This window comes from Rattus norvegicus, chromosome 19, assembly GCF_021556685.1.
Source record: "Rattus norvegicus strain SHRSP/BbbUtx chromosome 19, alternate assembly SHRSP_T2T, whole genome shotgun sequence".
In the NCBI taxonomy this organism is placed as follows: Eukaryota; Metazoa; Chordata; class Mammalia; order Rodentia; family Muridae; genus Rattus; species Rattus norvegicus.
In genome coordinates, this window is record NC_141552.1 from 65,069,912 (window position 1) to 65,096,551 (window position 26,640).

Consider the following 26,640-nt stretch of genomic DNA (forward strand, 5'->3'; position numbering starts at 1 on the left):
AGCAGGAGAAACCTAAGGTATTGTGATCCTGTGGGGCCAACTGTATTTCACCCAACCCACAGTTCTCTACAGTCAACCTCAACCCAGGGGCAGGGCTGCACTGAGCCTACTTTCTGTCTTCCTACAGGCTCCGGGGCTATGTGCTTCTCAGTTAACTGTGGGCCTGCCCGTTTTCTGCAGACACCCATTTATCTGCAGAGGTAGCTTCTGCAGATAAAACACTGCCAGGTGGCACAATTGTGAATTAATGGGCTCCAGACCCAACAAGGATCCCAGTCAGACACAGGAAACAGATGAGGTGCCCACGAGAAGATGGAGATCATGTGGCCTCTGCTCCGGGGGGTTCCAGGAGGGGCATTTCTGTCACCATGGCACCTGTGTGGAGGACTCACCAGGTCTGGCATACATCTTGAGGAACTGTGTTGAACCTCTGGGCTGTGTACAGCCAGTCCTAGTATGACTGAAGCTTGAGATGCTAGGCCACAATAATCTACCCTAAGTCCCCCAGTGGAGCTGAGGCCAGCCTGGGGCACCCCTCCAAAGACAGCTCTAGAGGGAGATGAAGAGTTGACATCCTCCTCCCCTAACATGTCCCCAGGCTTCCCCAGGGTGGGCTTGGAGGCTCCAGGCTTCCCCAGGGTGGGTTTGGAGGCTCCAGGCTTCCCCAGGGTGGGTTTGGAGGCTCCAGGCTTCCCCAGGGTGGGTTTGGAGGCTCCAGGCTTCCCCAGGGTGGGCTTGGAGGCTCCAGGCTTCCCCAGGGTGGGTTTGGAGGCTCCAGGCTTCCCCAGGGTGGGCTTGGAGGCTCCAGGCTTCCCCAGGGTGGGTTTGGAGGCTCCAGGCTTCCCCAGGGTGGGCTTGGAGGCTCCAGGCTTCCCCAGGGTGGGTTTGGAGGCTCCAGGCTTCCCCAGGGTGGGTTTGGAGGCTCCAGGCTTCCCCAGGGTGGGTTTGGAGGCTCCAGGCTTCCCCAGGGTGGGTTTGGAGGCTCCAGGCTTCCCCAGGGTGGGTTTGGAGGCTCCAGGCTTCCCCAGGGTGGGTTTGGAGGCTCCAGGCTTCCCCAGGGTGGGTTTGGAGGCTCCAGGCTTCCCCAGGGTGGGCTTGGAGGCTCCAGGCTTCCCCAGGGTGGGTTTGGAGGCTCCAGGCTTCCCCAGGGTGGGTTTGGAGGCTCCAGGCTTCCCCAGGGTGGGTTTGGAGGCTCCAGGCTTCCCCAGGGTGGGTTTGGAGGCTCCAGGCTTCCCCAGGGTGGGTTTGGAGGCTCCAGGCTTCCCCAGGGTGGGTTTGGAGGCTCCAGGCTTCCCCAGGGTGGGTTTAGAGGCTCCAGGCTTCCCCAGGGTGGGTTTGGAGGCTCCAGGCTTCCCCAGGGTGGGCTTGGAGGCTCCAGGCTTCCCCAGGGTGGGTTTGGAGGCTCCAGGCTTCCCCAGGGTGGGTTTGGAGGCTCCAGGCTTCCCCAGGGTGGGCTTGGAGGCTCCAGGCTTCCCCAGGGTGGGTTTGGAGGCTCCAGGCTTCCCCAGGGTGGGCTTGGAGGCTCCAGGCTTCCCCAGGGTGGGTTTGGAGGCTCCAGGCTTCCCCAGGGTGGGCTTGGAGGCTCCAGGCTTCCCCAGGGTGGGCTTGGAGGCTCCAGGCTTCCCCAGGGTGGGTTTGGAGGCTCCAGGCTGTCGATGCTACTTCCTTGGCAGAGCAGTTGAATGAAGTGCTACAGCCTTGACCCCAGTGTGCCTGCACATAGACACAGAGCCCCTAAGGGAAGTGACAGGGGCTTCAGATGAGGCTCTGATGTTCTTGTGTGAGGAGACCACAGGGGAGGACTCCCTGCCCAATGAGAACACAGGAGGAACCATGAATGAACGGGGCAGCTCTTAGCCACTCCTCCCACACCTGAACTAGAAGAGTGCCAGCGAGCTGGTCACCTTGCCGGCCATTCCAGATCTTGTCTACCAGCCTTCCCCATAACAGGACACAGCACTGACCTCAGTACTCTAGCACAGCACCGTAACCCTGCACTATGCCCACGCCCATGGTTACAGTAGGACCTAGCCCCGCCCATGAGCTACAGGATCCAGGACACGACACCTCACCTAATCCTAGGGCACCTCACTAAGTGACAAGTGAACATCATTTTGAAGCTGATGAAATATGGGACAGGTCTAGTCTCTTGAGCCAAGTGTGGGTCACTGTCACCTACGACAGAGGACACAGCTAACTGAGGAGTCCACTTGTAGCTGTCGGCCCACACAGTGTATGTGGTGCCTCGTCCTCCCTCCATGATCCCTGGCAGAGCAGAGCAGGTGACCACTCACTCAAGCTCAGGCCAATGAAGTCTGCCTCGTACTGTACGGAGCGTGTCAGCCATCAAAGCCCTCTCCTGGGCAGTCAATGTGGGAGAAAGGTGAAGGCATTATGGGATACCAGCATCAGCAACCCTTACAACCTGTGATGGTCTTAGGACGTTCATTTATTCTGCTGCTGTGAGGTTCAACCCAAGAAGAACCACAAAAGAGCTACTTTGTGTTCTCTGATGACCCGGGACAATTAACGGACACAGACAAGAACCTTCCAGAGTCCTCTCCCACGCCTGGCCTTGAGAGGAAGGCCTGGTGCCCACTCGTGTTTTGAACAGTCTGACCTCAAGTCACAGCTCCTTCAGAGTACTGTTGGCAAGGGGCCAACTGACTAGACAGGGACACAGAGTGTCAAGGGCCGTGGAGTCCCTGCTCAACATGTCTATCACTTGTCTCTCTTATTTCAGGTCCTCTGGGCTCACTGCTGCCAACTCACCCACTCCCACTCACAAGTCCAGTCACAGCTAGTCAGATCAAAAGCCAGTCTAGGCACTGTCTGCAGTTATGAAAACACTGGACCAAGTGCTGACATCTTGTGAGGTCAGCAACAGGCTGAGTTCTCCCCAGCCATCTAGGTGCCAGGGGCAGCCAAAGTGCCTCCCTACCTGAGGAGAAGGGGTGCTTAGGAGTGCTTTCAGGGCCTGGGTCTGAGCCTACTCTAGCTCTCGAAAGCCCTGTGGGTAGCTGCTATTCTCACGGTGACATGCGCTGTGGTCTACAGGGCCTGTCTTCTCCCCATCGCACACGAGGGGCTGCAGAGAGTCTGTCGAAGGCTGGCAGGGTAGAGTGAGTGACCCTCACAACAGGCACACCTCCTTCCTGCATAAGAAAATAGCCAATGGGGTTGGGGATTTAGCTCAGTGGTAGAGCGCTTGCCTAGGAAGCGCAAGGCCCTGGGTTCGGTCCCCAGCTCTGAAAAAAAAAAAAGAAAAAAAAAAGAAAATAGCCAATGAGGAAGCTGCTTTGAGTCACGTGGAAATGGCCACCATGATCCCAGACCCACATTAAAGCAAGCTCACGCACATGACCAGAGCCAGGGCCTCTGCCTTCAAGGACTTGGTGATCACCACAGTCCTCTAAGGACTTTACGCCCAGTGGGAAATGAGAGTAGGCAAGTACTCAGGAGAGAGGGGCCAGCATTCCCACACTGTGTCCTTCACAAGTCAAGGCATCCATCTGGGTAACAGATACCATCACCCCCCCCACACACACACAGACAACCCACACAGGAATTTTGCTGCCACTGCATAGAGCCCTGGAGCTCAGAAAGGAACTGCTGGGGGCGTAGGTCGTGCTTGCCAGCCACCGGAATTATAAACACATTGTGCATTCAAGCCTGACAAAAGCCCCGCTGTCCCCTACTCCAGTTTGTTCTTATTAACAGCAAGTTCGGGTACTAGACTCCTCACCGTATGTCAGCACCACAGCCAAATGAGGTCCTTGTCAGCACTTCTACCTCCAGCCTCGTGCTGTGCAGTGTGATGGGCTGTGAGCATAGAAGCATAGAATATGATCTCTCCTGCCCAAAAGACAGGTCTGGACCACTCTCTGGAATAAAGTGTTTCCCTGGCAGCTGGCCACCACTTCTGTGTCTGCGGCCTTGCCTACCAGAGCACGTGGGAAGGTCCTGAATGGAACTCCTAGAGCTCTAGGAGGAGAAGAGCAACGGCCTCAGGTCACTCTGCTGCTGGCCTCCAGGTGGGCAGTTCACAAGCCTGTGGACAATCCCTGCCAGCCATTCTTGAGGGACTGGCCCCAGCTCTGGAAGCACCACCCAGGCCATGTTCCAGGATTTCCATCCCCTCAGGCACAGTGGTAAATGGTTCCAGTCACATACAGACACTGTACAGATGGATAAGGCCGCAGGGGGATGTGGAGTTTTTGCAGACACTGCCCACCCCTGCAGGAGGGAAGGTCCCACACCTCAGGCTTCCCCAAGCACTTGTGCATCCTTGATCCTAGGCTGGCTCAAGTCTATGGAGTGAGACTCCACAGAAGAGAGAAGACAGAGAAACAACTGGACTGTATGACTGTAGACAGTGGACAACCATCCCATTCACATCCACTCAGTCCAGTCAGGAGGCCTTTAGCACAGTCCAGAGATGGGTGTGGAAGGAAGGTAAGGTCATAGTCTCCTCTACCTAGGCATTTGGAACTTAGACACACAGAAAGGTCGGTAAGGGAGGCAGACTCAGCCAAAGCCCAACTCCACACTGGGTCTGCTTGAATCTGTGAAATGGAGAATTAGGTCCCTGCTGCCTCGGCCTCGGGGCAACACCAGGACCAGGGCCTCCTCTGCAGTTCCTGATAACCAACGCGGGAACAGTGGGCTACACACTGTAACTCTCAGGCAGTCGCTCAGACAACTCCTATCCATTCTTCCTTTGGGCACTACAGAGACTGAGATAAACGCGACGGAGGAATTGCAAGCAGGGCTCTGGACTGGACCTGAGCTGCAGGGCCTCCGCTTCAGTGCAGCCCAGGAAGGATGAAGACAGACATGGCTGTGCCTGTGTAGCGGGACTTGCAGGCAGCTGTCAGAGCATCACACGTGGCGTGTGGATCACACAGAGCGCACATCTTGTGTATACATGCCTCCCTCCCTTTCCCTGTTCCCAGCGGCCTCACAAGGCAGCCAGAGAAAGAGACTCAGAGATCCAGATGACCTCCCCAAACTCATACAATGTGTGGACACAGTCCAGGCGGTTTGAACCTGATGCTCCTGATGCTGTGCTCCTCATGGGGGGTGCGGGGGTGTTGAATGACAGGGTGACCTGCCGACATCATGCTGCCCCCGCCTCCCAGGCCTGATGCCTGGACACACAGGCATGAGAATCAGCAAGAGGGAATCACTACTAGCCAAGAAACACCAAGAAACTTCTGGACAAGAGCCAGAGGCCTAAGAACCCCTTACTCATCTCAGAACGGTCAGTCCCAGGAGAGCACCTCACACAGGGGACAAGGGGCACTGTGCTGGGTGAGGCCCTGTCAGGTGGAAGCTCCGACCCCCAACTTCCTGCACAGATAGATGGACAGACACTTGGGACTCCCCAGAGGCCTCCGCACTAGCTCGGCATACTCTCTGGCCTTCAGTTTCTTGTACCATTCACCCTCCCAGAGGCGAGGGAGCAGGCAGAAGGTCCCGCATGCTGATGGGCTCACCTTGTCCTATGTCCTTTCCCATCTGGATGAAGCCGAGCAGGATGATGAGGGCCAGGGCCAGCAGTTTGGCAGCCGCAAAGGCATCCTGCACACGGGTAGCAGCCTTCACACTGTAGCAGTTCACAGCCGTGAGTAGTACTGTGGGGAAGGACACAAGACAGAGAGAGAGAGCAAATCGTGAGTCCCCACAGGGCAGCAGATCTAGTCGGGGCACAGGGAAGGTCAGGTGCTGGCTGGGATCCCACAGAGGCAAAGCCTGCCTGCCTCCCTGTGGGCTCTGACTTTCTAGGACTTGTTTTGATAAAGCTAGCCAGGGTCAAAGGTTAGAAACACCAATTCTTCAAAGGGCCTGCTCCTGGCTACCCTGGATAGCCTGCAGCCAATTTTTTTGTAGCCATGGTCTCACTCTGTAGCCCAGGCTGGGCTCAAACTCAAGCTCCTCCTGTCAAAACCTTCTTGAGTGCCAGGATGACAAGCCTGCACCACAAGGCCTAGCTCTTTTTACCTGGCCTTTGTGAGACAAGGTTTCACTCCATGGGCATTGAAGTCTGAACCATCCGCTGGGATTAGACATGTGCCACTATGCCCGCCCGGCTAAGGTTTCCTTGTGTCTCAGTGATCGCTGCCTCCTTAGGGACTCCCATCACAGCCCCTCCATCTGTTGTTGCCTCTGTGTGTCTGCTCTGTGGAAGTGCAGACTGACTCAACTGAAATTCAAACAGCCTGGAGGATGGCCCCAATCCTGGGACAGCACACGCTAGGGTTGAACACAGCACTATAAGGTGACCTCTCCTCAAAGACAACCTTCCAAGGGGTTGGTGAAAGCAAGTGAGGGAGGCATCTTGTCTATGTGAATCTGGTAAGCCAAGAGGGGAACAAGGGGACAAGGTGGGTACAGGCTAAAGGTCAGAACTGATGGGAACAGGTGGGAACAGATGGCAACAGGTGTTCTCACATGCTGCTCCAAGTGGGCTCGGGCAAACAGAAACATGTCCCACTGCACTGCCATTTAACCAGCATATATTGAACATGAAACCACAGGTGATATTTTGCAGACATCTGAGCAACTGGACCACACATCGTGAAGGCAGGGCCTTAGGGACCCAGCAGGGCTGCAGACAAGCAATTAAGACAGGGCTGCCCAGTCCCCTAAGGAGCCCCCAGACCTTGGCAAGAGTTTGTCTGTGGAGTGAGGAGCTGGGTTTCAGCACTGTACTCTATGTAAACATAAATGAAAGCACTTCAAAACCAGTGAGCACACCTACCTCGCCACCTTGGTAGCTGCTAGGTCCCCATAGTCGAGCCCCCAGCTTCCTCAGCTCCGGCCCCAAGAGAGCTAGAGAAGCCTCTATACCCAACTCTGGGGGAGGGAGAGGTTCCTGGCTTGCCTTGGTCAAACATTAACCAGTACAGCATGCAGCCTGAGAGGCCCCAGTCTACCAGAATCCTGTCTTCTCCAGAATATGGGGGGAGAAGCTCACTGCTTCCCTAATGAGCAACTCCCACAAAAGCTATGCCGACTCAGGCCTCACAGACGCCAGGCAGCATTTTCCCCAGCCAGACTAATTATATGGCATTCTGCAGTGTGGGGAATAGACCGCAAAGACAGAAATCTACATTAATTATCTGGACATGGCCAACTTCAGATGGAAGGGAAACAGGAAGGCTCCCTGGTGCTGGGGGACGGAGGCTACAGCAGTTGCTTTACTTCCAGGAAGTCAGAGCGCTCATCTGCACTGAGTCACCTCCCCGCCCCCCCTAGTTCCAGCTGATGTAACACCGGCTGGGACTATACTCAGAGAACGCTCCCTTGCTGCTGCTGCTGCTGCTGCTGCTGCTGCTGCTGCTGCTGCTGCTCCTGCAGTGACTTGCTTGAAAATTCCCAGGTCTCCCAGAGTGAGAGGAGACCGTGGGATGCACGTGGCCCTGAGATGCTCCCCCAGCAGCCTTCGTCCCTTGCCCCACAGGTCCCTAATCTGACAGCCTTCCTTACACAGTCCTATATTTCCTTAAGGTGTGATGACAAAGAAACCCGAGCAGCCAAGCTTCTCTTGAGCCGGCATTCTCACACGCCAGCTTCTGAGTGCAAAAGGCTGGCAGATTGCATCACTGCTAAGATCCCACTTGGCTGTGGCGAGCCAGCCGGCAGGAGGGGTGTGGCCAAGCCCAAAGCCTACCGCCTCAGCCTTGGCAGCTGTGGTCTCTGGTTTCTGGACTCTAAAGGGAAAGTATGACACAGCCCTAGGCTCCAGAAAATGTGCCTCTGCTGAGTCGCCCTGTATGAGGTGTCCCTCGGAACCTCTAAGGAAGGGAGCAGTACATTGAATCACTATCCCTGCTGTCCCAGTGGGCCCCTCTGCTACTCCAACACCCGCCCTTTCTGGGCCAAGCCAGCTTCTCCCCAGTCAAAAATAGGCCTGAGACAAGACTCTAGGCCAAGTAGACAGGGGAGGGCCAGCACGGGCCTTGGCATTCAGGGTTGAGCTCTTCCTAGCTGCTGACTTCTCTTCTGACATTAGAATAAGACGGAACAAAAGGGACTCTATACTTTCATGTCGCTTATAAAGGAGCCAGAGCAGGTGGTGAAGCGGTAATGCTCACTGACTCGGGAACAAGTGAACAAGGGAGTATTATCCCCCACAGCCCCATTTTTAAAACCACACAATCTGAAATAAATGAATGAATTCATCTGGGTCCAGGGGCTGCTGGCCTTCTCGAGATACTGTCACGAGAGGCGGTCAGAAGACTGACCGGAAGGAACCTCAGCTCCCTACCCAGACAATCTGCCGCCTTGCCACTCTTTCCCCACCAAGGGGAAGGTCACCAAGGAGACCAAGGCAGTAGGATTGTGCTGTGACCCACTCCTGTTCTTATGCAGCCCTGTGATAAGGGGATAAGCATGGTCACAGCATAGGAGGTGAAAGCTGGTCCTTTTGGGGGGTCCCCACATGACACCAATAGATAAATGTGGCTGTGGTGGCTAGCAGCAACAGCTGGGCCCGTGAGATAAAGCCCAGAGCCTCATACTGCGTGCAGATAGGTGTGCAGGTCGGGCCCTTGGCCCACAGGCCTAATGACACAAGGTTAGTTCTTATCCCTAGCTGCATGGGGACTCAGGGACACTCAGGAACACTTGGCTTGGCACAGGGCTCTACAGCCCACACTTTACAGAGTGCTAGAAAGACCCTTTATTGTCCGGCTGGGCCAGCAAAACACAGTGCTCCAACCATGGAAGAGGCCCTAGGCTCACCCTGACACCACCCGCCCCATGGCTAAGCAAGCATCTGTCACCAGAATCTCTTCCCTAAAGGACCACACTTGGGGCAAAGATGGCTGCCAAGGAACTGCTGCCTCACTATAATGGGCAGGTGGTAGAAATTCGTGTGGCTGATGCTGCTTATACTTTCCCAGCAGTACCAAGTCTCCTAGGGCTCATGGAGCAGGGTGGAGGAAGTGGCTGGTGGCTTCACTGGTTCCAGGAAGCAAGGCTGGGCTGGTCCCCAGGGTACACCTATCCCTGGCCCAGCAACTGGATGAAGGCCCGAGCATGGGTTGGCTCAGACCTGGGACCCTGTCTTGGAAGTGATCCTGGCTCCATTTGAATTGAGTCTGTTAGCACACACAGGGACCTGAGACAAGTGGGTGGTCCCACTGATGGGCTCAGGACTTCCTATGTCAGCAGTACTTCCTGACTCCTTAAAGTCTAGGTGTTTCCAGTTCCCCACTCAAGTCTCCCAGGTAGAACCTAAAAGATCCCCAGTGAACCTCTCTGTGCAGGCTCAAGGTCTACCTTGCAATAACCAGGTGGGAATGTCCAGTGGTCAGTCACCCCGGTACTCACCCTAGCCCGACTGACTCCCCAGGTGCTGGTAAAAACACCCATCCCCCGCCAATCACTGGCACTCCCGCCCACCCAGACCAGTCCAAAAGTGCTGAGCCTCTGAGGTCAGCAAGCTCCCATGTGCTGGGGCCATTAGCACAGTTGCCCACTCAGATACAATGAGTGGTTTCTCTAGAATCCCTTTCCTGGGCTTCTGTGAATGCAAGTGGCCACACAAGTCAGGAAACCTGCAGGGTGTGATCCAACTCCAGCATAGGATGGATGTCACTCTAATGGGCTCATCCCCAAGTCTCCGCAGAGAAACACTGCTGCTGTTTTTAAATTCAGGACAGGATTTTTTTTTTTTTTTTTTTTTTTTTTTAGCTGTCCCAGAACTCACTCTGTAGACCACACTGGCCTCAAACTCAAGCACATACCACCACACCTGGTGTCTTCAAAGTCCTATGGTGCCTCCTCCTCAGACTCAGGTCTATATTGGTTCTTTGTCTACACTGGATCTCTCGCTCAGTGCAGGGTGGGACTCAGGCCTCATAGCCACTGAGCACCAGTCAACCACAGACAGCTCCGGGGGTGCAGATGTAGTAACTGTTCACACTGACCGGGCACATCCTTTCAACAGGCCAGAAAACATCAGCTTAGCCAGGTGAAACACCAGGGCTGGAGAGATGGCTCAGTGGTTAAGAGCACTGACTGCTCTTCCAGAGGTCCTGAGTTCAACTCCCAGCAACCACATGGTGGCTCACAACCCCCTCTTCTGGTGTCTGAAGACAGCTACAGGGTACTCATATACATGAAATACATAAATCTTTAAAAAAAAAAGCCCAAGTCCTGGGCTGACAAAAACATCCACTCACAAAAACACCTACTCACCCCAAGCAACTTCCCAAGACTTCTGAAGCGAGTTCCCCGAAGACAGTGGTCAAGGGTTCCTGGTAACTCCAAAAAGCTGCCTTGCCCCCTCCCCTCTCCCCAGGATATCTGATACCTCTAAGCCTCTGCTCCCACTCTGCAGAACCACCACCAACATTGGCTTAAACCCCACACCAGGAGCTTTGTGGTCCCCTACTGATCTGACTGCTGCGGTGTTGGTATCCTAAGCTCTGAGAGTGATAAGGGTTCCTCATCACAGCTCAGTACAGACTCTCACACATGCACACACGGCACTACAATTCCCTCATCAGTGAAGCGATCAAGAGTAAGTAAGACTTGCGACACCATACAGCAGTTCCTGGGGAAGGAGGACACCCAGGACACCCAGATCTCTAGGTCCCCAGCCAGCCACAGGACTAACCTTGATGTCCCTAAAACATCATTAGAGTAGTCTAGCTGTAAGGGGGGAGGGGCAGTATAAGTTCCAGAGTATTTGAAGTATGAACTGTAGAAGTATGAACTGTAGATCATAGCAAACACTACAATAAACTTGCTGATTGGAGTGCTTTCAGGCCTCACCAGGGCACAACTTGTGTGTGTGTGTGTGTGTGTGTGTGTGTGTGTGTGTGTGTGTGTCGGGGAGGGGGTGGGGGTGGGTTGGGGCAGGGTTTAGTGGCACACACAGCTGTTAGTAACAGACTCCAAGGCCTCTCCATCTCAATCAGGTCCAGCAGGTGCAGTGAGAAAAGCCAGGATTCCCTGGATTAGGGGAGTTGGCAGGAGACGAGGCCTAGCAACTCAGGACACCCCTCAGGTGCTCCCTCAGCAGGGGTGCACTCTACAGCCTCCACCATACCCAGTGTGGTGGGAACTATCAACCCCAACCTGCCCTGGGGGCTCAAAGCTCGAGAGACAGAGTCAAGAGCTGGTTCAGGCCACCTCTGTGAACTTGAATCCTCCCACACAGCTGGGGCTAACGAGGTCCAAGGGCACCCAGTAAAGCCTCCCAACCCTTCCACTCCTGCAGCCCGAGCTGGTGGCATGATCAGAAACGTAAGCTGAAGGCAGGCCCCTTACTGACTCCAAGCAGCTGCCACACCGTAAGTTCTCAGCAATGACTTACGCTGGCCAGCCCCAAAGTCAGGGTGACTCAGTGTGGATCAGGTTGCACACACAGGCTCCAGAAGTGGGATGGGAAATCCTGCTAATTCTTTACATAGTAGCATATCCTGGCAAAGGGGAAGAGTGGGCACGGCATGGAAAAATGTCCAGCCAAGGGCTGGTCTGATGGCTGGTGCTCAGGAATGAGACATCTCAGGCTGCCAGGAAAAGCAACAGTTCAGAACACCGAGAATGACAGGGGCTGCAGAAGGAACAAATGTGTCTAGGAAGTGTATCAGAGGCTGGCATGTAAGACTGGTTGCAGGCAGAACGGATGAGGCCTCGGACAGGGAGCGCTGTTTTTGAGGCTGCTCCTCACAGCCAACAATCCACAAGGCCCTGGGATCAGTCATGCTGGCTGCGGGGTGCTGAGTCTGCTGCTTCCTAAGCCTGTGGCACCCCTGCAACATCCCAGAGGTGGACAGACGGATAGATGGGGGCTGCCTGTCTTAAGCTCACCATAGTGGAGATTGTGACAGGAAGATAAAAGATGACTGGACAGCTCCCTATGAACCCCATCCAGGGAGGAGCCTTTCCTCAGGAATCTAAATGCTGATGAACCTCTGAGCAGCCGGAGTCCCTACCCTAGCAGACCAGACTCCTGAATGGAGTGACCAAGTCACCACATACCCTAGAACTTGCTACATAGCCTACTCCTGCCTCAGTTTCCCTTGCTATGAAACACGGAAAGGATCACATTGACTTCAAAGGCTAAACTGGAGGAAATATGCAAAAGGCGCTCCCCCACCTGTGTCTCAGGGCCTGAGACTGTGGCTGCACAGGGTCACTATGGCGACCATTTCTGGACAGAGATCCTGGAGATGCTATGGATTACCCAGCAGTCTGTAATCCTTGCCTATCACCCGGCTAAAGGCAGGACTAGAAATACATAAGATGCCTGCTCTATTTCCCAGCTGTCTGTGGTCCACTCATGTCTGGGGCCCCAGGTCCTGTGACTGGGTGTTGCCTGCTCCATGTGTATGTGCTTTCCAGGTCTAGCTGGAAAAGACAATTTCAGTGCTAGTTACAAAGCTGTACTGAGCTCATGGTTCTAGACACCGGGGCCACAGCAACACCAGAGCCTTTGCCTCAGCTCAGCCACAGCAGCCATAGTACTCAGAGACTCCAACTACTCCCGCGGGGCCTGGGGTCTACAGCAGAGGCAGCCCAGGGGACAGAAACCAGCAGGGGACTTGAAGAGAAAAAAAAAAAACCCCACACCGGCCCTGCTCCCCCATCTTCTCTAGTAGCTACTCAGCTGACCCACTGACCTTCAGGTCAGCAGAGCTTGGCCAGGCAAGGGCCATCAGTCACTTAGGCAGGGCGGGCCAAGCAGGAGTCTACATGTCTTCACGCAGACCCCATCCACCGCTGGTGTCCCACGCCTATACTTCAGGAGGGGAGACAGCGAGTACCTTCCATTTCCTTCCCCCTCCTTCCAGCCTCTTCTCCATGCAGAAGTGAGCTGTGGGGCTGCTCCTTAGTAAGAGAGAGCAGGTCCACCACCAGGCAGAGTACAGAAGATGACATATATCTGTGACCGGCTCTGTGCTATGCACTAAATACAGCTCTCTGCTAACAGCCAGGCAGGATGGACCCCCGTTTTACAGAATTATGCAGGTGGAACATCATACCCCTGACCTGACACTGGGTGGGAACTATTTCAGGCCACAGGTCTCCAGGCACATGCTAGCTAAGAATGTCTAAGACCCTGCTGGACTCATTCTGTGGACAGTACAGAGTAGTGACTTTCCTGGCACTGAGGAGCCCAGGCCAGCCAGCCCCTACCTCTCCTGAGAGGTGGAGAAAAGTCCTCAGCCACCTGAGACCAAACTTCAGCAGGCAGGGGTCCCATTCTCCACCCAGGACAGGATCACCTTCATTAGGTGTTTTAGGCTGGTCAGCAGGCCTCATCCTTCACACTCACAAGTCCGGAGAGGTGACACGGGTAGCACTGGTCACCACCCAGAGCCTGGGCTTTGTTCCCAAGTCTAAGCTGCTACATTCCTGTGTATCTCAGCACGGGCAGCAGTGGCCTGTGAGATTAGATAAATCCCAGCTCAGACAGAATCTCAGCTCTAGTTCCTAAGATTCTGTAACAAGACAAATCCAGGTACTGAGTGTCCTGGGTCGCTTTTCTGCCAACCTGACACAAACTAGAGTAACTTGGGAAGAGGGACTCTTAATTGAGAAAATACCTGAGAAGAACTGCCTGAAGGGACTAAGTCTACAGCGTGTTTTCTAGGTGAGGGTCCACCTCACTGTGGGTAGTGCCAGCATGGGTGGGCAGGTGGTCCTGGATGCCATTAAAGAGGCAGGCCGAGCAAGCCGTGAGGAGCAAACTGGTAAGCAGCATCCTTCGCAGCTTCTGCACCAGCTCCTGCCTCCAAGTTCCTGCCCTGACTGCTCTGGATGATGGACTACAAGCTGCAAGGTGAAGTAAAACCCTTTCCCAAGTTTGTTTTTGGTCATGGTGTTTATCACAGTAGTAGAAATATGAGTTCAAGACCAGTCTGCTCTACAAAGTGAGTTCTAGGACAGCCAGGACTACACAGAGAAGTCTTGTCTCAAAAACAGAACAAAAAAAAAACCAAGCCGCATACCGTAGCTCACAAAGGCCCATGGCCACCCAGAACAATATGGCACGCATCGTTAAAGCATTTGATAAAGTCCTCTGGTCTTTATCAAAGCCTCCCCTCCGGGTTGCCTACATCAGGCCTGAGGTCAGAGGGAGCGATCCAGACTCGCTGTGAGGTAGATGGCATCCACCTTCACTATCAGTGGGTTCACTCAGGTGGATGCCAAGTTACTTCCCAATCCAGTCTTAACTGGGTGAGGGACACTTGTGGAGAGATGAGCAGAGGACCCCAGAAGCCTCAACTCACAGAAACCAGACCTCTGCCCTAAAACCTGACTCTTGGTGCTTCCTCAGGGCCTTTCCTCCCAAGGCATAGAAGCCAGGGAACACTATGTTCCCCAGAAGTGCCCTGGAGAAAGAACAAGGCACTCACTGACACACAGAAACTCCCTCCTCAGAGTACAATCCTCTGAGTGCCAACACCGAGGCCTTAAGAGACTTTGAAGCTCTACTGAACACCAGGAGCCTCCTGGGGTTCTCCTTCTGCCCTGTCAAGCCAGCTCCCTTTCTGGAGTCTACCTCTTTCAAGCAGGTACAGATGAGGCTCTCCTGTAGAAGCTTATCTTGATGTTACTGAGATCTCTTGTTCCAACTAGAAGCTGGTTGCGTATGTTCCTGTGGTTCAGAGAAACAGAGCTGTCCACTGATGATCACACGAGCAGAAAGATAATGGACAGATCTTACCCTGATACTCAGAATTTGGGCCAGGGTGTGTCCTTTCTAGAACTTACCAGCAGCTTCTACCTACAGCAACCACAAAAGATTGTAAAAAGGCTACTTAAGGTATTTTTAAAAACCCTATATCATGGGGCTGGAGAGATAGATCAATGGTTAAAAGCACTGGATGCTCCTCCAGAGGACCAGGGTTCAAACCTCAGCACCTACATAGTAGCTCACAACTGTCTGTAACTCCAGTGACTCTGACTCTGGCCTCCACAGGCAATCCAAGCAGGTCAGGTGGTACAGACACACATGCAGGCAAAGCACTCATACACACATTTTTAATTTAAAACAAAGGAACAAAAAGCCCACCAAAGCCTCTGCATCACAAGTCTGAGAGCTCGACCTGCTGCAGATCCTGTGGGAGGCACCTGCTCACCTGTTCTCAAATCGTGGACGCCCCAAATGTTGCTAAGCCTGTTGGGAGCTTTCCTGAAGAGCTGAGACATGCTGTCCCCTTAGGTTTTCAAACAGATGTCAATTGAGATCAACTGGGACTTTACCAATTAGCTGCCAGGTGACAGGAGCGTGGATCTCATGCTTGACCCTCACGTGTCTACATAGCTGGATATTTACACAATTACACGTTTGTGTTATTACTTTTATTTTTTTCAAATAAGAAGACATTTGGGCCAGTGAGATGGCTCAGTGGATAAAATTGCTTGCTGTCAAACATGAAGATCTGAGTTCCATCCCAGGAACTCACATGGTGGAAGGAAGAACTAACTCCCATAACTGCCCTCTGACCTCCACCAGTGTGCAAAATAAATAAAACATTGAAAATTTTAAAAGAAAGAATATTTGCAAGCTCTCCGTGCTGCCTGCCTCCTGTGGGCAAACACTGCTTCCCACATGTCACTAGCACCTGCAGAAGTCAGAAACCACTTTCCACAACTATCTTGGCAAGAGTGTGGGCTCTTTAAAGATAGCCATGCCAGCCTGGCACCTTGGTGCTCACTCTTACTCCCTGCACTTGGGAGGCAGAGGCGAGTTGCAGACCAGCCAGGGATGTGTAGCAAGAGCCTGTCTCAAAACCAAACAAACCAACAGAAAACCTTAACCATACCCATGACGTTCCCTATATGGCCTAAAGGTCAAGTCATCCCATCAATAAGGAGAACCTGACAGTTAAGATTCTGAGTATGCAAGTGCAGTAGTCACTGTCCCCTTTGAGGCCAGGCTTTCCCGGGCCAGCCCACTGCTTTTGCTGACCAACTGTGGTTTTGACCATTCTTATACATGAATCAAGCAAACAGGAAACCTTACAGGTCATCACCCAGTCAGTCTCCGATCAGCACTACAGAGCAGAGTGGGTGGTCCCAGAATTTAAGGGCACACCCAGCTGTGACTGATAACAAGAGACAGTCTCATGGCCAAAGCCAAAATAGGCATCGGCCGGCATCGGGCAGTGGCTCCAGTGCTAACAGCAGCCCCCTACTTTCATGGCTCTCAGCCCAAGACGGTTAAGTCTAGCCCTGCCACGCTGTCGCCCTCTTTATGTGCACCGTCAACACAGCTCCTAAAGCAAACAAAGAAACCTGTCTTAGCTGCCTGAACCCATCTGTAATTTTGAAAGTAGCACGATTTACAGGTTGCTCTCCACCACCAAATCATGCGGCATTTGCTTTAAACGATCATTTTTCCCAGTCCTGAAAAATCACACAACTGTTTTTAGAAAGCAGTCAATCCGTCTCGGGTCCTGTAAGGACAACATTCAACAGCTGTTACCTGGCACATCTTGGGACCCCCAAGCCCACCCACACGGACTGTCTTCAGTTTCAGTCCTTTACTAACAGGGAGACTTTACAGGACTCTGCTACTCATCCCAAACGAGCAAGGAGCCGTCACTACCACACACAATTTTATTACTACTGTTTTTTTATGAGTCAGCCCATGCACTAATTCCTGATAGGTCGGTTTTAAGAACGTAAGTGATTTTTTTTTTAACTGCAATTTCCCTCTTAGCAACCAGTCAGCAATTGAAGCTGAAACAGGAAACTGGCACATCAGTCACTCCACGTGGTGCTTTGCTGGAGGCAAGGAGTATTGCTCTCACCCAGGACAGGGTAGACCTCTCGTATCTTACGGATTCAGGTCGGGAAGCGGGATGCCCGTCACGGAGACACAGCCGTGACCCACTGAGGTCTCGCGAGGGCTGCCCCGAAAGTGTAGACACTATGAATGGATTAAAGAAACGCACGTGGGTTCTGAGACCTGTGACTTTAGCCTGGAACTGCCGGGATAGTCCAGAGATGGACAGATGGAGGGATGCTGGGATGGGTGTTGCCCAGCAGTAAACACAGAGAGACCTTGACTCTCGCTCACCCCGCCCCGCCCAGCCCCGCCCAGCCCGGACCCCTACTTACGCACGCAGAGGCAGGCCACGAGCTTGGCAGCCTCCTCGGGCACGGGACAAGTGGGGAAGACCGGCTTGAGCAGGTATGTGGCGAAGACCAGCGCCACGATGTACTGTGAGGAGGGCCGAATGATGAGCAGCTCGATCCAGAGCTTGAGGAAGGCGGGCAGCGAGCCGTAGACCTCTAGCATGTAGGCATAGTCGCCGCCTGACTTTGAGATGGTAGTGCCCAGCTCCGCGTAGCACAGTGCGCCCACGATGGAGAAGACGCCGCACACAGCCCACACCACAAGCGACAGTCCGGGCGAGCCGGCTTCCTTGAGCACGCCGGTGGGCGTCACGAAGATGCCCGAACCGATGATGGTGCCCACTATGATGGCCACACCATTGATCAGTGTGATATTGCGCTGCAGGGTCACGCCTTCGCCCTCGGGGTCCGCGCCGTCCCCGCGCCGCGCCTCCAGCATCTTCTCCCGCGCCTGCCGCTCCTCCTCCGCCGCCGTCGTCGCGGGGGCCGCAACCGCGCGCCGCTTTGCGCCCGCGACCGCCATGCTCTCGACGTTCCCGGCTCGGCCTGGATACCCGGCGTGCGCGCGGCCGAGCCGCTCTCCGCGTATAGAGAAATGCGTCTGCGCCCTCCCCGCCCGCGCGGCCTTTTATTGCTACCGTTACCCGCCCGCTAGGCTCCGCCCTTCGCCTCCGCCGTTGGTCCGTCCGCGAAGGCCCCGCCCACCTCCGTCCACGCGACTCCGCCTCCTCCCGGGCCCAGCCCCCAGGTCTGTTGAAGCACGTGGAGCGTATGATGCGGACTGTATCGCGGCGTGTTTCACAAGACCTGACTGCTGTACGCGGGTCTCCACCCGTGCCTCACACCTCCTTACAAGTCCCTGTGTGTGTGCAGGATGTCGGGGGCGGGTCGGTGAGAGCGTGCTTCTTCTCCTGCCTCAGACAGTACAGAGGACTCGCCTGAAGTAAGAGCACCGGAAGGGTGGCTCACTCAATGTTTTCGCCCACCCTTCACCTGCCGGGCGGGAATCCTGGCCTTGTCTCGCAGTGTTTATTTCCCCTTCCTCCGGGGTGCATATCCTGTGCATCTGGGAGGTGGAGGATAGATATCGTATCTAGGATAAATGGGGGTGGGCTGTGGGGTGAAGCACGTTAATGGTCCAGTTTGGTCCAGAGGAAACGAGTCTGAGGGTCAAATGATTCATCAGCTCTGGAGGAAGCAGGGAAGAATAGGTCAGGGTGGTAGCCAGCTCAGTCATGGGCTTAAATATCTACCTGGTCCATAGGAGAATCTTGACAAACGTTCTAGTGGTACACCCAAGCTGGAGGAGCAAGCTTTAGAAGAGGGGAACCTGTCCTATCTACATAGGGATTTGAAAAGCAGGCTGAGGTGAAAGGACCTTAGTTTGTCATTCTTAGGAAGTCTTAGGTGAGATGGCTCTTGAGGGAATGTATGAAAGATTGAACATTTCAGGCCTGGTTGCCTGGCATGGTGATTTGAGCTGACAGTCGTGCTTAGAAAGTTTCATCAGTCAAGGTCAGACCAGGAAGCCCCAAGACTCTCTCCTTTTCACTGACTGTTCCCTTTTTCCATCCAAGGGGGTCCCCAGGAAAGCTCACGGACAAGCAGAAGGGAGGGTGAGGGGCTTAATTCAAGAAGAACCTTCAGACTCAGAAGGATGCAAAACCCTGTGTGCTCTGCAAAACCCAGTCTGCCAGGTCTTTCCCACTCGTGTGGCATGACCAATGAAGAAATTCAAACCCCTCGCCTTCTCTGGATCCATAGCTGCAGCCAAGAATGCCAGAGCCGTCCGTGGAAGCCCACATCGTCGGGGAGGGAGGTGTTCAGCCATGGACTCCAAGGGTCACTGGAGTCACCTCTCCCTACCCACAATCCCCCACTCCAGTATGTCAGCCATTCAAACACAGTGACAAGCCATGACAAGCCGGAGTCTCTGTAGCCTGGGCGGTGGGAAGCTATGGAGCTAAAAGGTCACGACATTAACATGCCATGCTACAGACTGCCTAAATTGGTGGCTTTGGGAAGATTGAGAAACTTGCCTCTCATTCTTTACACGGTCCTTCCGGAGGGCTAAAAGCATACCACCAACCCACTGAGACATTGCTAAGATTCCAAGGTACAGCGCCTAACCTAATAGGACACGTGGCGACCCTTAGAAACACTTTGTGAGGAAACCGACTTAGCAGTTGTGTAACTTGCCTGCCCAGTATGTGCACCCTCGTGGCTTCCTACCTCAAGTCAAGCAACCTGCTCACCTCTCACCTGTGGGTGGCTAACCCTTGCTTCTTTTGGAATCCGTCCCCATTCACAGTGGCTAGGTTCTGCATACCCGCTGTGGGGAAGCTTTGATTTGAGCCAGAGACAGCAATAGTCCACGGAGGTGTAAAATCACAACCACAATTAAACCAAGGCCACTACTAGAGCCCAAAAGGGGTGGCCGTGGAGGAGCGCAGCAGATTCAAATGGCTTTTCTGCGTCTGGAATTAAGAGAAAGAATGAACAAGGAAAGCAGAGGGGGACCTGTGATCTGGGACAGCTGGGAGGTCCGGTGCCAGGGAATTGGAGTCCTAGGAAGCAGCTGTGGTCCTTTCCAGAAAGAGTGACCATGCCCAGTGAATGTCCCCAGGACCCATGGCTCGTGAGTCCTCCGCTGCCACTTTTCACAGGGTTAGGTAAGGCCTTAGACTTCTTCCTGCAAAGCAGCTGTATTATCTCTGTCGGGTGCCCCCGTCACTCCTTTTCCAGCAGTAAGACTCTGAAATGTTTTCCAAGGGCGCCATCTACTGGTAGGTTGAGAAGTTTCGTCTTAAATTTCCTCACTTTGGGCTCCCTGCGGCATGTTTTCCTAGTGGCTAGTTCAATTGGTCAGTAATTTATTTAAAATGGCATTGGGCTAACATGGTATTGGGGAGCCCTGTCTTCCTATCTCCATCTTGAAATCAGAGCGAGTACCTCTTACAGTCCTTCATAGAAGAAAGGGGTGGAGAAGGTCATTGCTCCCCCCCACTTCTCCTATGCTGCCCAGCGCTCTCCAGCCCTAGGTACACATGTCTGGGTGTGGCGGAGTATTCCAGAGGTAGAAGGTTGATTGAGGAGGTAAGGGGACTTAGTGTCGAAACTGCTATCTTGTCACCCCTACTGTAAGTGACCGTGCCCAGTGAGCCCATTCACTGAGCTGCTTGGACTTGCATAGAAATGGGTCTGTCAGTGCCCCATCTGGGATGAGAAGTCTGTTCACGTCTACCCATGAAAAGCCATGCAACAGAGGCACAGTGACCAGAGTGTTTCTGCAGATGGCAATATGCATGGATCAGCGGACAACTTGCCTTGAGTCACGTCTACCACATCAGTTCCAAGGGTGGTTGAACTCAGGTCGTTTGGATTGGCTGCAAGCACCTTTGCTTACTGAGCCATTTCTCTCTCTCTCTCTCTCTCTCTCTCTCTCTCTCTCTCTCTCTCTCTCTCTCTGTGTGTGTGTGTGTGTGTGTGTGTGTGTGTGTGTGTGCTTAGAAGACACGCACTTTACCAAAGGCCTAGCATCCTTTTTTCCCCCTCAAGATTCTTGATGGCGAACGCTGTTGAGAAGGGAGCAGTACTGGCCACACTGTTAAAGTGAATGTGTGCCCTGAGCAGCCATGACCTCAGTGAAGAGTGGCATTGGCTTATCCTTCCAGCAGGCCTTCTGTTTGCCTCTATGCAGTGGGAGTGGAACCTAGTACATACCAGCTGAGCCAGGACAGCGCCTCCAGCAGACCCCGTCCCCAGCAGTGGAGCCGGTCTTGAGTGCCTCAAAGCAAGTGTGGCTCTCGTGGAAACATAACTGGACCCTCTCGGGCCTCCGGGCTCCACGAGCCAGTTTCTGTTCTGCCTCACTAGTCACTTTTGAAACCCCAACTCACAGGTGCACAGCCATGCGCCCTTTTCCAAATGAACCTCGACTTCCTCCACACACACAGTACAGGTTTTTGATGCTCCTGAGAGCAGGAGCCTGTACCATGAAGCCAAGTGGAGGAACAAGTTGGGGTCAACTGGGCTCTGGAAAATAAGAAATTCGATGCCCTCACCCATAAGTACTGGGTGGCCAAACACCTATCAACCAATCAAACACACTAGATGCTGAGGTAGGAGGATCTTCCATTCCAGGCCAGTCTGGATTACATGAAACCCTGTCTCAAAACCAAAGAGGCTCTGCCCCTGCTCCCGGGCAGCCCCACATGCCTGACCTGGTGCTGCATTGAGCTCTCTCATCTCTGAGGCTTTGTTAGTCCCTCTGTCCCAGGTTTCTATGCTTTGATTCCTCAGAGAGCCCCAGCCCTGCGTGCCCTCCTCCCCACCTTGCTTCATCGCTGCCTTGCTTACACTGAGCATCTCTAGATCACGAGTGCTTGCTGCTCCCAGAAGCACACACCTTTCACACCAGGGCCACAGGCCTGTTTTTACCTGGGGTCGCTTTCACTATATAGCCCTGGGTTAGTCCGGTACTTGCTATGTAGACCAGGCTGGCTTCAACCTCACAAAGGTCTGTCAGCCTCTGCCTCTCACACACTGGGTGAGGTTACAGGCCTGTACCTCCCCAGCCTACTTCTTGATGCACCCTAACTGCCCTGTGCTCTAACAAGTGCACTGCCAATAAAAAGCTATTGGGCTAAACGCTAAAATAGAGTCAACCGCACGGATAATTATGAAGTAAAACAAAGGACTGTACCATGTATGAGCACACACACACACACACACACACACACACACACACACACACACACACCCCTCTGCCATTATGTTTGGGGTTATACGTTTGAGAGCATGTGTTGGAGACGGCCCTTGGAATTAGAGGAATTCAGTAAAAAGGATCGGCAGAATTTACCCTGCTTAAAGGTAACTTTCAAATTCAGAAGCATTTGAGTGCAACTGAAAAAGATCCCTAGCTGACAGGAAATTCTGACGAGACTAATTTCCATCCTAGAAACACAGCTGCCCTCTCTCCTTCCTGCTGTGGACACAGACTCTGCCCCTGAACCCAAGAAAGCTATGATCAAGCTGCCTGGTGGTCCACACCTATAAACCCAACACTCCACAAGCTGAGGCAGGAGGATCACAAGTTCTAGGTCAGTGTGGGCTGTGGGAGGCCCTGTCTCAAACACGAGTGAAGCATGTTGCCCCCTTTCCCTTAGAGGCTCCTCTGGTGATGAGGGGCCTGAGGCGGAAGCAAGCTTCTCCCAACATCTCCCTACCGGCAGGGAGGATGGCTGAGGCGGAGGTTAAGGGCCGGAAGGAGTGGCTTTTGCAAACAGTCATGGTGTCACATACACAACTGTTCTGCCAGAGAGCCAAGGGCTGGGCTCCCCCCATGAGAAACAGGTGCTTTAAGCCTCAGTACCACAAGAAACTTCTGGAACAGGGAGGCCAAAGGATCATGTTTGTCTCACAACCACACCCGCAGACACTTCCCCATTCAGAGAAATAAATTTGGTGAGAACAGAGAGGAAAGGCAACGTCTAAGCCAAACAGCTCGACAGCGGAGGGAGGCTGGTCAGGGCCCAATACAATACGAGACAAACAGGAATCTGTAAGGTTTGATGGTTGTCAGTGGCCCACTGACAGGACCCACTGATTCTGTCAACATGGGGTGTAGGGACTGAAGAGACCAGGCATCCTGAAGTGTCTGTGGCACTGGGTAGATAAACGTAGGGGCCGTTGGCTTGAAGGGGCCTCTGAATGTCAAGTTGGGCTATGGTGGCAGTCACAAGAGCCCACTGTCAACAGAGGAACAAAGTCTTGAGCTGTAACCACTGACCACAGAACACAGCTGAATAGGGGCACAGCAGGCCTTTGGGGAAGAAAGGATGGGTATCTAGCAAGGGGGGAGTAACTCTCTTAGAATGGCTGCGCATGCTCTGGGACTGACAGAGTCTAATGCCCCAGGTTACACAGAATGGGTGGGTGGGGGGACTGGAGTACGGTACAGGGACAGCCAACACTGCTGAGACGGTGGCTATTGTCCCAACGAGGCAGAATTGGGAGACTGATCAATTGTGGCCTCTTCACGGGGACCCAGCAAGAGTTCTCACATGTCTGCATTCTTAAAAAAAAAAATGGAGAAAGTAACATAAGAGCCAAGGACAGAGCCTTGAACTTTCAAAGTTGGGCCAGATATTCTGAAGACAATGGTGTGTGGCCTCTGAGCCTACCAGGACCGGGAGGGAGGCAGGATCCTTTGGGGGTTTTTTTGCCCTGCTGCTTTGAGGGCTGATATCAAAGGCCTTTTTCCCCCATTTTGTTTATATTTTGTAGCAATGTGTCCAGGCTCAGTCCTCTTCCTGGGAGTGTTTTAGTGTCTCCAGGCTAACATGGCTTTTTATAAATAGCTAACAAAAGGAAATTTTTTTTCCAGGACAAAGGCACCCTTGCCCTCAGAGGAAAGAGTCGCTGCAGGATCCTGTCTGAGTTCTTGTCGGATGTGAGGCAGAGGTGCGGTGGGGCTAAGCCCCTTCCTCCCAATAGATGTCTCCATCTTTGTGTCCTCTTCCTCTGAGACCCCATGAAAATGGATGTTGATGAATGATTGTGGCTCCTCTGCAACTCGTCCCAGGCTCAAACCTTGAGAGCTGGGCCCCAAACCCAGAAGAGCCCTGTCCCTCAGAGAATCTCCTGAGGCCCAAGCTCCTCATGCTGATCAAGTTCCCCAAATGGTCTGGTCTGGTGGGAGCAGCTCTACGCCTGCATCTGAGACTTCAGGAACTCTCTCTCTCATGGATGCTGCTTTCCGATTGCTACGTGAGTCTCAGAGGGCTGGGGGGATGCACACGCGTGAGGACCTGGGTATCCACTCTACAAAAAGCCAAGCATGGCAGTGTCATCTATCACCCCAGCACAGAAGACAAAAAAGCAGACCGGTGACCTCGAATGTAAGAGTTCAAGTCTCTGCACCAGCATCTCACGGGCTACAGTTAACCAGCATGCGCTATCACGCATGACCAGAAGGCACACCTGTCTGTCGGGAGCCTCTGCGTGAGGTCCTGTCTTGTTATAGCCACTCGTTCGTGTGGACTGAAGTCCCCTCTCACCCCCCTGCCATCAGAGACTCAAGGATTTCGTTTCTTCAAGAATGAACTTCAGGTTCCAACCAAAGGCAAGATGATCGCTTGCCCTCTGGTGTCCCGTCTGTAACAACAGAGCCACCTGATCCTCTCATACTCTGTTGCCAGCCATGGCAGCCAAGATGCCCAACATGCCTGGAAGTCAAGAGTGGCCTTCAGGAGTTTGCTGCACCTGGTCCAGCTACTGCCAAGGTCACAGATGCACACTAACCTCTACACTCTTCCAGGAGGAGGCATGTCCGGAAGCCCAGGGTGGCTTTCTGTAGCTGCTCCAGGACACTGCCTAGCCCCACCGCAGGTTGTTGACACGGTAGGAAGCACAGGGATGGGAGAGGACCCAACTGCTGCCAAAGTAAACCCGGGGGCTACGCAGGCTCTCTTTGATTTGAGGAGCTATTTGTGGACCTGAGTACATATCTATTCTTTATCTCCCCTCCCCCCCCCCCCCCGCCCTCACACACCCAGGGAAACACAGTGTGCCCTGGGAGACAAACCGGTGCTTGCTTATTTCTCCGTGCTGTTTTTCACTGAATACCCGGCAGGAAGCGATGTTTGAAGATAACACTTCGTCGAACTGCATTTCCACCTGAGGGAAAGTTGTAATACTATAAAAGCAACGACTACCACAAGAATGGGTTTTCATTCTTCCAAGGAAACAGTTAAAAAAGAAAAATCCCCAAATGGCTGAGGTGACAGGACACCTATTGTCATCTGGAACTGGGGCGATGGAGCCCTGGGTAATCCCGATCCAACGTATAAACGATGCCTCTGAGCCTGGCATTCCCTTGGCTTTCTGACGCTGGATGCTGTGTGCTGGTCAGAGCAGGTGCACACACAGGAGACAGGAGATAGCTCCCATTCCTCCATGAAATAAACACTGAAGGCCTTGTTCTGTGCTGAGCCGTCTGCTAGACCATAGAGACACAGTCCCCACCCTCACCCTTGAGACCGACGGTCTTTGCTCCACCAGAGTCTGAATCCCATGGGGCTGAGCATAAAGGATGACAGGTGCTGAAGGATCCCAGAATACATGGGATACACTGGACTGAGAGGTCAGGAGACACGATAGGGATAAGGACCAGCCTGTGAGGGAGGGTGAGCGTTCTGTAACTGGCTATTGTCAGAGACCAAGGAAGGGGCAAGTTGCAGGGCATCTGAGGGTGGAGACTCCCAGGAAAAGGTAAGAAGCTGGAGACCCAGCCTGGTGGAGCAGGGTGAGGCAGTTGGAAGTGAGGATGCCATGAGGGGTGATGTTTTTAGAGTGGGCACCACCGAGGCCCCAGCCGAGGCTGAAGACCCTTCTAAGGACACCTCTCCACAGCCAGGTGGGGTGTCCAGAAACGCAGCTGAGTCCCTGAGAGTTGAGCATGGCAGCCATTTTTCCAGAGACACAGTGGAAGGCACCCAACAGAGGGGTGTCTGGCAGCAGTGAGGCGGGGATGAATGTCTCACCTTTCAAGGCCTCTCCCTTTATACCACATCCCTTTGTGGCAGTGAAGAGATAGAATCTATGGTGAGTACTGTGACGCTCCTCAGAGATACCCGTGTCTAAGCCTTTGACCCCATGGATATGTGACCTGGCCTCAGGGACTCTGCCCTGGGATTAAAGACATGGTTATGGAGCTGTGCATGATCCTGGGCTATGCACGGACACCAGGTAACCATGAGGGGTCTTCCTGAGGCAGCCAGGCCAGACCGCAGGAGGAGAGGTAACTATGAGAGCACAGAGTGAGGGAAAAGGCAGTCTGTGGCAGTAAGCCAGCAGTGGGGGGATGGACGGGCCAGCCTGAGGCCTCTAGAAGGAAGCAGCCTTGCCCACACCTTGACTGTAGCCCGGGTTTTCCTGAAATCTAAGGATGCACTCTCTAAGCCCCAAGCCCTCCATGATGTGTTCCAGGGATCACGGGTTTGACACGGAAGAAGAGGATATTGGTCCCACCCTCTGTGCTGCTGAGGACTCTGGGTGGCCCTAGCAATGTGCCACAGACGACTTCCACGTGCAGAACAGGAGCCGAGAGGCAGACAAGACAATCCATGTGGGCAGGTTTTTGGTTTTTAATTTGTCCAGTTTTTGGTTTTGGATTTTTATTTATATTTTGTTGAGGCAGGGTCTCACTACGTAGCCCTGGCTATCCCGGAACTCACTATGTATACCAGGCTGGCCTCGATCTCACAGAGATCCACCCATTCTGCCTCCCCGGTAGTGGAATTAAAGGCATGAGCTACCACATCCCAGTTTGCTGAGTCTTGAAGGCCACCTTGTACCTATCTTGGGTCTTCTGCCCAGAGCTGTTCTACTCTATAAACTTAAGATTGCGTGTGTGCGTGCGTGTGTGTGTGTGTGTGTGTGTGTGTGTGTGTGTGTGCACGTGTTTATGAGTCTATGATTTGGGCATTTCGGTGCACGTGTATAGATGCAAATGAACATTCTTTG

The 26,640-nt window shown here is 53.5% G+C and overlaps 1 protein-coding gene and 1 long non-coding RNA gene across 4 annotated transcripts in view; one reads left to right on the plus strand and one right to left on the minus strand.

Moving 5' to 3' along the window:
* The window catches only part of Slc7a5 (solute carrier family 7 member 5), a 28,607-nt gene extending 10,909 nt beyond the window's left edge, over nucleotides 1-17,698 (minus strand). The window contains exons 1-2 of one of the 2 annotated variants that reach the window (XM_087595090.1): nucleotides 6,764-7,195; nucleotides 5,499-5,636 (exon numbers count right to left, since the gene is read on the minus strand). In XM_087595090.1, coding sequence (XP_087451216.1) covers nucleotides 5,499-5,520 — 22 coding nt within the window. In that variant the 5' untranslated portion in view covers nucleotides 5,521-5,636; nucleotides 6,764-7,195. Of the gene's footprint in view, nucleotides 1-5,498; nucleotides 5,637-6,763; nucleotides 7,196-17,094 lie in introns of those variants that run through there. The other variant, NM_017353.2, reaches the window with a different exon arrangement.
* A 166-nt stretch (nucleotides 17,699-17,864) lies between these two features.
* On the plus strand, nucleotides 17,865-26,432 carry LOC102550600 (uncharacterized). 2 transcript variants are annotated; one of them, XR_015643649.1, is made up of 5 exons: nucleotides 17,865-18,055; nucleotides 22,073-22,214; nucleotides 23,501-25,214; nucleotides 25,528-25,719; nucleotides 26,104-26,432. It is a non-coding gene; the product is annotated as an uncharacterized LOC102550600 (long non-coding RNA). The 2 variants fall into 2 exon arrangements; XR_015643648.1 differs by lacking the exons at nucleotides 22,073-22,214; nucleotides 23,501-25,214; nucleotides 25,528-25,719; nucleotides 26,104-26,432 and adding an exon at nucleotides 18,690-19,564.
* The last annotated feature ends 208 nt before the right edge of the window (nucleotides 26,433-26,640 follow it).